This window comes from Arvicanthis niloticus, chromosome 14, assembly GCF_011762505.2.
Source record: "Arvicanthis niloticus isolate mArvNil1 chromosome 14, mArvNil1.pat.X, whole genome shotgun sequence".
NCBI lineage: Eukaryota > Metazoa > Chordata > Mammalia > Rodentia > Muridae > Arvicanthis > Arvicanthis niloticus.
In genome coordinates, this window is record NC_047671.1 from 3,717,203 (window position 1) to 3,730,121 (window position 12,919).

The window sequence follows — 12,919 nt, forward strand, 5'->3', positions numbered from 1 at the left end:
GAGAGTGTGATATGCAGCCAGAATTTGGACACGATTGGGCCAAATAATCAAATCAGGTTTGAAAATCATGTGTAAGTCTGCTGACAAGACCCTAGTGGTTATCTATTTTCATCAACCTCTGACGAACTGACCATACATCAACAACATCATATACTAAATATGTGTTTTTAGGTATACATTTGCTTTGGGCATACAATTATATTATCTATTTTGTGATTTAAAACCATCTATATATCTATGGTTCCTGTTTGAATACTATATTTGTCTACATATGCTGGCATTTAATTTCTATGGTGGTGTATTTAGAAGATGGAGATATACTTATTCTTGATAGATGGTAGAAATGGATAGAGTCTTTGGAAGTGGATTATGATGAAAAAATCATCTCTATGGAATCTGGACATTGACTGCTGGAGCTTCCATAAATCAGGAGAGAGACAGTACACACAAAGAGAGTCACATACATATAAATATACACATGTGTCCACATGTGTGCAAATACTCACAAATATGCAGGTACAGATATGATGTTGTTTCGTGGCGTGTGATGCCTTGTGCCACTTTGGACACTGCCAGCAAATTATTCATTATGAGAACAGGCATAAATTCTGCACATTAATTATTCTAAACCCTAAATTTTCCTCTCTTCTTTATGATATATTCAGTCTACACATATTGTGTTATTAAAAACAGATAACAAGATAACACACACTATACACACACATATATAGATATGAATATATATACATATATATATATATATATATATGTATATATATTCATCACCATCATTCACAATGCAATTCTAAATTATCTACCAAAACTAATGTCACATAAAGCCACATTAGGTAAGGAACCAGAAACTTTCTTCAGTGAGTCACCTTGGTGCCTATATAGAGACCCCAAAGTTGTTCTAAATCACTACTTCAAACTAAAGTCCACATTTTATTATCTCATATTTTCCATACCTTACCTAGTAGAGCATAGCTCCAAAGAATAAAGCAACATGCACACTAAGTTCATTACATAATGACTTCCCTCTTCAGACCACAAACTGAATTCTGAACAATAATAATCAGTGAAGAAAAGCAAAGCACCACGGCAAAAAAAAATAATTTAGCAATATTTAATCTACGTATGATGCTATTGTAAAATACAAGATACTGGGTTACTTATAAGAAAGAGGCATTGGTTTTGTATAGTTCTAGAATCTGAAAAGTCCAAGACTACATACCATACATTCAGTGTGTGGGCACAATCAGGTGATAGGTAAAACTACCCCACTGTGTCTTTACAGGAGAAGGGATTGGATAAGTTTCTTATGACACTGTCTGTGAAGCACAGTCCCATCCAAGGGTGACTGTCTTTAGAATCTAATCATTTTACAAGGGCTTCACATTGGTTATTAGATTTTTAACCTATGGAATTTGAAGGATTTACAGAAATCATCCAACTTTCAATTGGCCAATTGAACATATTTTGTTCAACAACAGAGAATATTCATTATAACATGCAGGAAACCCCAGATCACACAACAATCCTTTAGCAAAAGCTTGTTGCAAATGAGCATAATGATCTCAGGAACTGTCATTATAAAACTCATTCCAAGACTGTGGAAGGGTTGGGTGGACCTTCGCTTGCATGTTGAAGGAGCATCCTGTATCCTATTGATTGTTAATTGACATAACTTCTCACTAAACGGCTTCAATAGCTCACACATTCACAGACACTGAAATATTACATTTTCTCTCAGCTATACTTATATAATGGTTATGTAGCATGACATAATGTACCATTTCTTGTATGTATGCAGATTTATAGGTACATATAGAATTTAATAATTCATTTTAGAGGAAAACGGATCTCACATGTCAGCTGTAGTTTCCTTCTATCTCACACACTATTGAGGTTTACAGGGGATTATTTTTCATACAAAAATGCCAAGGGTTAAACTATGAGGTTTTCCTTTTGATCAATGCAGCATCTCACATACCTGATATCTTTCCATATGCCCTTTAATTACACAGCTGAGTGTGCTTCCCTCATAAAATGGAGTTATTCTCTCATGTCGCACTTGAGTAAGATAGAACTTTAAATCATAGTTTAAATTGAGCAGTATAGTTTTCATTTATCTGTATTATATTTTACAGAGCAGTCGATAAAAATTGCAGACTTTTCTTGGTACTTAAGAAATACCATGGTAGTTTGCTATTCCATATTTTTGACAGTTAAATTAGGTGACCTCAGTAGGTCATGATTCCAGATTGAAAAGAATATTTTTAAAAAGTCATCCAAACAGGGGTCAGCTTATAATGGCTGAGCATCTAAAGTGCTCGCGCAATGTAAGTCTGGTAATCTAAGTTTGATCCTTCAAAGGAAAGAACTAACTCCACAACGTTGTCCTCTGCCTCCCCAAAGTTCATGCACACATATTACAGAACCCTTTAACAATAACTGAAAACATAAAGCCATCACACTATGCCACGGTTAATCCTAGCCCATTGATGTGATCACCTGAAATTTTTCGATCCTCAGTGAGAACACTCACTATTCATTCCTTGGCATTCTGCCAGAGAAAAATTCATCATGACTGACTAGGTGTAACAGCTCTGTAGTACATATGTACTTCAACATACCATGTTATGTATGGCAAACATAATGTGTTATGTAAATAAAATATACCAGACAAAAATTGAGAATAAAATAACTAAGATGATAGAGCTCCTATCAACTGTATTCCACAACACATGTAAATTGTAATTAATACTTTAGTGATGGAGTCTATGGGAGCCTCTTATCAAAGGCTAAATATGACTGAGCTGTGAAGCATAAATCACCATAATTTTCAATAAGAATTTTTTTCGTATTATAGTCTAGGAACTATAGAATGAATTTTTTAAATACCTGAATGAATTAAAGATTCAAGATCTCCAGCATTTAATCAAGCCCTGAGAGGAAGACAGAGATTTCAACATGTACAAACAACCCACTGCTGGGCAGGATATCTAACTCACTTGAAGTCCATGTTACTATTTACAAAGATCAAGTGTTGTTGTTCAAGGATTCTGGTGCCACAGATTGCCCCAGCTGGGTCATCAGAGAGGAATTTAAAGTCAAATGAATTTGTGTGTCTTATAAAATAGTTACCTAAATTTTTTAGCAATCCTGAACTTAAAAATCTTGTCCCTCTGTGCTGTTTACAATAAGATGCTGTAGTAGGTTCCAAACTTTTTGTTTGTTTCTATTTAAGAAAAAAATGCATAGCTTGAAAGTATAAGGCTCTTACCCTTTAAAGCTGAGTTTCTTGGGAATTTTTTATTTGTTTATTTTTGTGAACCATGAAGTAGCCAGTTTTTAAAAATATCCTAACATATCTGCTCATACACCTCATTATTCTTTAAAGTGTAACTTCCAAAGTGGGGAAAAAAATAAAAGCAACTTCTGTCCTCTACAGTAACTTTAAATATCATTCTATCACTTAGACATCTTCTGAAGTTTTTTCTAATTCTCTGTCTTACCATGCAATCCTTCCTCCCATTATTTTAATTATGGCTCCGCACTAGCAAGCCTGTTCAGTTAAAAGCAGACTGAAGGAGAAACTTACGAAAGCTAACAAGTCACATATTTTACGCAGTTTTGAAAAACAATATTTAAACTCAAGCTTCATCCGAAGCTGCAGCATTACCTCCATATACTTGGGAAGACTTAAACCCCAAAACAAACAAAACCCACCATTTCCCAACGGAACAGCTTACACTAACTTCGGAAAGGGTATGATGCATATATGGAGATAAGTACTCAGCTTGTAATATGTAACCCTCACTTGTCACTGCATCAAAATGAGGGAGAAAGAACCTCACTTGTGTTAAGAGCTTATTAGGGAAACACCCTGCTGTGCGCAGTCTGCATGAAGAAAACCCCATTAGCAGCTGAGGAGTTTTGTAGCCCTGGACACTTCTGAAGGACAAACGGTCAACTGAGGGGATCTTACGTTCTTGAAAGGATGTGAAGAGCATCTGAAACCTGCTGTTGCGGCTGCCCTCGTCTGCCCACATGCGGATCACCCCAAGGCCTGTGCGCAGCATGACGTCATTAGCCACAGTGCTGCAGAACTTGGCCTTCAAATCCTCCACCGAACTACTTCCATCATAGACCGCCACAAAGTTTCTTTTGCATTCATTTGAATTCTGCATCTCATAGTCCAAGAAACGTAAGTAAATCTGTAAAACAAAGACAAAACAAACTGTTCATTTAAGGATGTAGAGCAGACATAGGGCTTCCTTCTTTTTTGTTCAGTCTCACAAGACAGCCTTGATTGCAATCAGCTCCATTATTTCCCCTTGTGGGCCGCAGGCAGACGAACTAGTGCAAGGCAAATTACCTTTAATATTGTTTTCAACTGTTATTATGCCGCTTAAAAAAATAAGTAAATGCACCATTTCCTTTAGCTAAGTTTTCTCTGCCCCATATTCCCCAAGTGATCCTGATGTCATCTCATGATGCATCTGAAATCAGCTATTAGCTCTCAAAACTTATACACTGTTTGGCTTTGGTTATGGAAGTGACTTTAAATTCTTCTTTATGGACTATTGTTCTAGTGCCCTGGTTGCTTTGTTTTGGAAATAAGAAAGTTCTATGAAAGAATGATTTACATTAAAACTAAAGGAAAACAAAACTGATATTGAAAGATTTGATTTCAATTTGTTTAGATTGCACGTATTCAGCTTTAAGGTGGAGCATATCAAAACACTTTTTAAAAGACCAATCTTTGTATTTTTATCACACTTGAAATCAGGCCACTTTGCTAAATGTACACAAAAAACATTTAAATCAGCATTTAATGAATACAATGTACTATGACACCAATTCATCTTTAAAGCTCCCAACAATCTTGTGACTCTCACGTTACTGTCCTCAGAGGTGACCACTCAGGCTCATGGAGTATAAACTACAAGTGAGATGTGAGGCCTCCTTCCTCAAGAACAACCTGCTTCTAACACACTTATTGTTGATGAAGGGATATACTGTGATTCTCTGCCAGTGTGTATTCAGAACCATAAGTGATGGATTTCAGAAAGAATCAGACTATAAGAACTTGTCTGTTCATTCACCCATCGGTTCAGCAATAGCTATAGCCTGGCCTTTTAGTTGGTCGCAGCCATAATGATGCACTGTGCAAATAATAGTAACCAATGGAATGAGGCACTGAAAACATGTATTAATTAAATCATTGCACCAACATAGAATGTGAAACTAGAGGAATAACAGAAAGTAAAAGTACATGAAACAGATCAGCGAAGATGCAAGAAGAATGATGTCTGAATAAGACCGGTCTTCTTTGACACTGATTGTTTGTTAATATTTTATTTTCTAATCATGCACATATATAGGCTATTTCCTTTAAATTTTATTTACTTCATCTAGCATGCCCACAAACTAATGCTTTACATTTATTTTGGGTTTACTTTTACCTTTCTACAACCATTTTCTCAAAATTTATTAGTTCAAAATCTAGGAAATAAGTGGAAAAACTTTTCCCAAATCTGTAAATGTCTATCGTCTTTAAAATTTTAGTATTTCAGCTAAATAATATATTAATTGTCTTCGATGTTATTATAAAATAAGCATTGGTCCCTATAGCTTTTCTTACAAGTTAATTATATGTCCTGTCCCATTAAACAGTATATTTTAACACTCTCCTCAGCAGCCTGTTTGTCTGTCAGGTTCAGTTTCTGCAATGTGGCTCAATCCCCAACTCAGGCAAAATTAACATGTGTGAGTACAAAACCAGTGATCCCATATCTTTAACCCAAATCCTCATGTGAGGCAAAGTAAAATCACTGAGAAACCTTGCTCCGGCAAAGGTCTTCCCTCTCCTCCCCTCCAGTAACCTCCTCTCTTCTCCTCTCCTCTTCTCTCCTCTCCCCTCCCCTCCCCACCCCTCCCCTCCCCTCCTCTCCTCTCTTCTTCCCTTCTCTCCTCTCCCCTCCCCTCTCATTTTTTTTCCCGTCTCCAACACCCCAAGCTTTATTGTTCAGCAGCAGGCTTTCATTTGAAGGAAGTGGCCCCTACTGTCTGTTGCAACTTCTTCTGGATGTGTCAAGATCTATTTCAGTTATTACATTCCAAGAAACAACCTTGACTGACTCCCTAACACTAGCAGCATTTTCCATTATAGCCTCCATGCTCTATTCAAATTGAACATATGTTAAGTTACAGTCCCCGTGGTACTTCCTGTCGACTTAACTAACTAGAACTCCCATTTTCTTTATTAACTTCATTTGTTCAGTGTTCGTCATATATTTATTGGCTATCCATAAATCCAATGTGGTTTTAGGTGCTATAGATAATAATTATGCACACATAATACTGTCAGTGGTAATCATTTTTAAAAATAACTATCAAAACAAACTATGACATATATCCAAAGTGTGTAAGGTGTAGGACAATATATTGTAGGCCTGTGTGAGGTAGAAATGACCTGTGATGGCTCATACCAGGTTATCCTGATATAACTTTAAGAAGACACAGGAAAGTATGAGCAGATGGATGGAACTGAGCCGCTAAGGAGAACTGGAGTTTTACTCTTTTCATGCAACAAAGTAGATTTGTGGGGCTCCAACTTTGGGCAAAGAAGCTTCTTGTTGCTACGGATCAAGAACAGGCAACACAGAAATGTGCTGCTGTCCAAGGTGCTGAATGTTCTTGCACATGCTCAGTTGTTTTGATATTCACCTACCCTGCTCCAGGTTCAGGGAGCATTACAGAGGAAAGAAAGAGTGCAGAGATGGAGGGTGGAGAGGAGGAATGTGAAACAGTGTTCTCCACATGATGTGGATACTGGATACATGGACTCACAGCAGCAATAGTTGCTTATAGATCTACACAAGAGCAACTCAATTATAATACATTATGGATACAGGGAGGTAAGACTCTCAAGACTCAGCCCCTGCTGAGGTGTTATTGATGGCCTCTGGGAGAAGGAATAATCGTTTTTCTTTTAGGCATGTAATACATGGCCACTCTTACATTTCAGAGGTGATGCAATGTCCATTCAAATATATCCATCGTAAACTGAACTTTGAAGGTCAAAACAAACAAACAAACAAATAAATAAGGAAACAAACTATAGGAAGATACGAAGTTCAGTGGGTGTGCTGCCAGTGTCTTAGGGCCAGTTAGAGTGAATAAGAGGCATAGATATGATCAAGTAACAGCTATGCCTGTGAAAATTTCAAACAATAAGTAAAATTATGAAAAAAATAAATCAGAAAAATGTTAAATGTGCCAAATTTTTGCTATGTGCAACACTATGTCTTTCACATACTTGCATGTGGGTTTAAAAGGCACTTTTAAAATGCTTTTAAAAATAAGATATTTTCAGATTGGGAAGCTGGAGCAAGGAGTAAAATCATAACTTAAGAAAAATAATCAATGCATGGTGAATTCCTAAAATAAGAATCATAAGCTCTCTCTTTTAGACTCTTTTCATCATGTTTTTTGACATTTCCTGAACAAAAGTCATCCATCTGAAAGTCCTATAAAAGCTAAGTGAGAATCTGCCCATTTTTGTAAGATAACAAAAATGATAGAACACATGTATATTCTAAAATACTCCACAATATCCCTACCATAGTTTATCAGCTGTTAAAAAACATGCAAATTCAAGAGAGAAATACACAGTTTTACCAACAAGAGATGCATCCACAATATGTGACACAGCACAGTTCCACCTTTTGAAATACAACACAAAATGACCATGGATATTTGTAGTTTTACAAAGTTTAACAACAAAATACCTACAACCCCCCCCCCCCCAAATGCTGAAAGAAAATGACGAACTGAATAAAGAAGGAAAATAAGCTTTTCCCTTGACCTTTTCAAGTCCAAATATGTTGTGACATACTATGTCTAAGCTCTCTTCCAGTTCCTTATACTGCAAGCAGACACACAGATTGGAATACTAATTTATTATTATTAGGAAGGAGTCACTCAAACCTAAATTAATTATTTTGTGCAGTTCCCTGAGCAACAAGAGATGACAATGTCACTTTTATTTCTTCAAATGAAGTAATAAGATGGAGAGTCATGTTCAAGCTGTGTGAACAAACAGCCTGGGATAAGCCCAGAGCATTTTTTTTCCTTTGGGTTTAGCTATTCCTTATCTTAGGCTTAGAAGCTTCTAGCCTTCATACAATCTAATCTTTCTAGCTTACTGACTCAATTCAGCTTCTTTTGGCTTCTGACTGAATTGCTCTGCTTCACCTCATACTAACTTTGACAATATGGTCTAATCTTCTAGTTCCTTCTTATTCTCTGGCTCATTCTCTCTTCACCTGTGGCTAGATTGTTTTCTCTGTCTCAGTAAAACTGTCCCAGTAAAACTGGCCCGCATGTATCACCATCTTTTTCTTCCTGTGCTGCTGTTTACTAGCCTCTTTCCTGTTTGTACGCATGAGAGTTTGTCGTATCTTATCTCAGACTTATTCTGTCAAATCTTTCTCTGATTTGTCACTTTGTCTGTTCCTCAACTAGACATCACTTGCAAACATGGCTACTTCCTTCCACAAATTAACCTTACCTTCATTGTCAGAGATTAAAGGTGTATACTAAGGGAATGTCTGTATTCCAGCCAGAGCAGTTAATAGTTTTTCCAGCTGGATCAAACAGACATAGAAGGTGTTTGTATGTGATCCCTTGCCAGTATAGCCATGTTGCTGGGTTTAAATTCCCCAGTAAGCAGATTTGTGGAAAAACTGTTAAAGACAAAAAGAACTGGGATTCAGGAAAGTTAAGTCATTTTATTTTTTGAAGTGACACAGGCACTGTCACTTTTATAGTTTATTTCTGTATAGGTTTAGACTTTAAATCTGCTTGTCACCAACCTGCTCAGTACCTTCATTGCATCTTATGGAGTCTTATGGAAACTTTTTAGAAAATGTTCATACATCATAAATTTCAAAGAGAGAGTTATCATCTTAAGGAAAACTAACTTTAACAAAATGAAAAGGGGGGCAGGGAAAGCCTCATAAAGTTAACTCTTTCCATTTTCCTTAAGAAGTTCAAAAACCTGTTGATGAAGATATCAGTGAACCTCAGATAATAAATCTGCCCTTTGAAATAAATTACTATCTTAAAAAGACACATTTAATAAAGCTGGGGCCACTATTTAATTTTGTAGGGGTGTTGTAGTTAGAAAATCAAATTGCATACTTGGGCTAGCTTTGAATTTTGACAGTATGCACTGTGTCTGCCTTATCCCTGTAGTTACTGGCTGTTGTGTGCTCATGATGAGCAGTGGTGGGCAATGTCTGGCATCTCAGAAGGTTCTGTATCTCAATGGCTCCCCTCAGCCACAGAGACCTGTTTATGCAAAAACTAGACAACTGCATTTACTGGAATTTTCATGAACACATATGAAGCACTGATTATTTTGAACTTCTATGTTTGTATTTAATAGGGAAATAAAGTGTAGGAGAAAGGTTTTGGTTCACAAGAATGGGAACTGTTCATATATAAGCTAAATTTCTTTCAAAACATTCTGGTCAAGATTTTTTTTTTTTACTAGTACAGTCTCTGTCATACAACATCTCTCTAAAAATTTCAAAAATATCTTCCTGACATTGTAGAGCAACTGCCAACAGCCTCCCATAAATATTGGTCTAAATCCCTTGTCATTTTGTGTATTTTTTTCTGAGTATAAATTTAGCTATTTGTATATTTAGGAAGAGAAGAAGAAAAAAGGAATCATTTTAATTATAAAAATAATACTTGAGGTTTTTAACTCCATGGACATCTAAAAGCTTTAAGTGTATTTCTTAAATGCAATATAGTAGATATTTTATATAATTATATTTTCCTTAAATAGTTAAACCAAGGTCTGAAAAATTGGTTCAGTGGTTGAAAGCACTTACGGCATTTGCAGAAAAGATCCAAATTCAGTTCCCAGTACCTACCACTGGTGTATCAAAACCAGTATAACCAGTTCTAGGCTATCTAAATTCTCTCTTCTGTCTTCTAAGGACACCTGTAATGAGCACACACACACACACACACACACACACACACACACACACTCACATGCACACTCATGCATGATTATAAAAATAAGAAACCAAGCAAACACTGAACATCTGTTGTATCTATGCATTCAATTATTTTAAAAACTTTCACTTTTATAGAACAAGGTAGGGTTTAGTCCAAATATGCATTCTGAATTTCTAATCATACAAACACCTTAATATAAAGCAGCTTCATTTTAAACAGTTTTAAGATGAGCATGATGACTGGACTCAGTGTTTAAGATTTGTGACATAATAGCTCCAAAAAAAAAAAAAAAAAAAATTTCAGGGAGCAAACAACAAAAGAAAAAAACAATAAGAAAGAAAAAGTCTCTCCACTCCCTCTGTGAGGGACGGCAAAGGGAAATGATCAACCGAATAATATATAACTCTAGTGAAATAGTCAGATCCAAATCTCTTCTCAGTGAATCATTTTGATGCATTTTCCTTTTTAATCAATCACAAAGGATTGGAACTGACAGGATGATTTATTGAAAAAGACAGGGACAACTTCAGAACATATAAACCATTTCTGCTGGTATCTATTTTCCAGATTGTAACAATACAGAAGACAATGCTGTGTTTATATGTAAAGAAAGTAAATTTAGCTGATATTATTAAGTAATTCATTACAAAGAAAATTTAATACCAGCTGCTCAGAAGCTCTTCCCCTTGTGTCATAATGATATGAAAAGCAAGGACTGAGGCAATTATTAGAGTCTCTAAAAATTTTATTCACAATAAGTAAATATTTAGTCATTTCTGGTATGCCATATGGTACTTATAAATTCAAGACAACTGGACACCTTAATATTTGAACCACAGTCTAAAAGCATGTATCTTGAGCGTTGTGGTTGCTGTTTTTGACTGGAAAGGTCAGGATTATATCAGATAGAATATAACATGAATTTGGAAGGTTGGAAAATCTTTACTTGAGAAACATAAATAATACTATTTTCTAAAATGTCAAAACATAAACACTCAACAACAGATCTTGGTACAAAAATATTAAAGTGTTATTTAGACAGTTATAGAAAAATAGCAAAACATTTGAGTAGCCTTCTAGAGTCTTACATTCTACAACCAATATTTCATTTTATTTTTTAATTAGATACTTTATTTATATTTCAAATGTTATCCCCTTTCCCAGTTTCTCCTCTACAAACCCCCTACCCTATCCCCCGTTATCCTGCTTCTATGAGGGTGCTCCCCACCCACCTACCCACTCCGACCTTACCACCCTAGCATTCCTTTACATTGGGGCATCAAGCCTTCATAGGACCAAAGGCTATTGGCTATTATTTACAACATTAAAATTTTAATTTTCATACTTCTCATAACTTGAGACAATGAAGGCAGACTCAATCCATAAACTCTCAATACTTTTTCTGTTTTCAACTTTAATCATTACCCAGAGTCTATTGCATTTACCTTCTAATGTTATATATAAAATGTCATCAGATTTAATATGTCTGTTTATTACTGAACAAACCCTAGATTAGAAGGACTCCAGATTTAGATTTAATTATCTTTTCAAAATCTGAAATTCTAAGACCAATACCTACCATTCATACCCATGGCTACCTTCATACTGAGGAATTTTCCTTGGTCCCCTGACTCCATGGCTCTCTTCTTGGCCAGTAAAAAAACCTCTGTTTTTAAGGTCTGTGTGATTAAATCAGACTCAGCTGAGCCACGTCCTTTTGCTCAATGATATCTGAATGATAGTTTCATTGGTATCCCTCAAACATACTTTACCAGGTAACTTAATGTAATCAGATATGTGTTTCTTTGATACACTTACAAACTTAGAAATGGGGCTGGAAACTGTGGAGGTCTCAGAAGATTCCACCCCTACACATAGGTCATTATATAAACAGCATATTTTTAAATAAAATACTGACTTATTTTTTATCTTTCCATGTTGAATTGACTATAAGCAGATTTACAATAATTTGCTTTTGTACAAAAATTGACTTTAATTTGAAATTCGAAAATTATATGTAGCTATCAAAAGGTAGATCTTTATTCTCCCCAAACATTAATGATTCACTCTCCTTATATGTTTATATGTGCATATGTGCATATGTTTAGTGAATCTTTTGACTCTGTCTCCTATCTCCTTGGGTAAATTGGATCCTTTTTCTGATTATAGTGTCTCTGCAATACCAGACTGGCCCAGGAGTTTTGAGATTATTGCCCTTTCTCCAGTCCTATTAGTAGGTAGCCAAGTGTCTGAGCTAGTCACAGACACATATTTATGGGATTTGGATTTTAACAGGACTTTCATGTGATGTCGGCCAAAAATTGCTTGATGTAATTATTATGCAAGCCCCCTGCCAAATTCTGCTCTCATTCTGTCCCTGGAATACCATTTGATCCCCATCACAGAACTCTAAGTATATTGAATTAATAGATGTTTATCTCTTATTTCAAATAGACAAAGTATAGTTCCTAAAACAAAATAGATTAGAGATATTGATTTTATGCTCTTTCTTTCTAGATAATAGGTTAGCTTAAACTTTATATGAGTTTTCTAAATAATATTTGTAAGAATTTCTATTGTCATATATTTATAGATATATTATGTATTATAGCTATATTCATCTTTCCATTACACTGTCTTATTCCCTTCTTACTTTTACTTCTTACTTTTTTTTCCTAAGAAGTTTGTCTCCCAAATTCATACAATTTTTTAAAGGATCAACTTTAGTTAAAGTTACTTGCAGGAAGAGAAGTAATAGGCTATTTCACTAGAGCATAGTTAATTTAGCAATAGCAACAACAGAAGAAAGTGGAATATCCTCTTCTGGAAACCATTAGCTGCCAATAGCTCTTCAGAAAATGTAGGGCCTCAT

General features: G+C 35.5%; 1 protein-coding gene across 3 annotated transcripts in view; it reads right to left on the minus strand.

The window, feature by feature from the left end:
* Window positions 1-12,919, minus strand: part of Neto1 (neuropilin and tolloid like 1) — a 115,922-nt gene that overhangs the window by 32,319 nt on the left and 70,684 nt on the right. For all 3 annotated transcript variants that reach the window (XM_034518629.2, XM_034518631.2, XM_076912340.1), the window contains exon 7: window positions 3,992-4,220. In XM_034518629.2, the coding sequence (XP_034374520.1) occupies window positions 3,992-4,220 (229 nt within the window). The remainder of the gene's footprint in view (window positions 1-3,991; window positions 4,221-12,919) is intronic.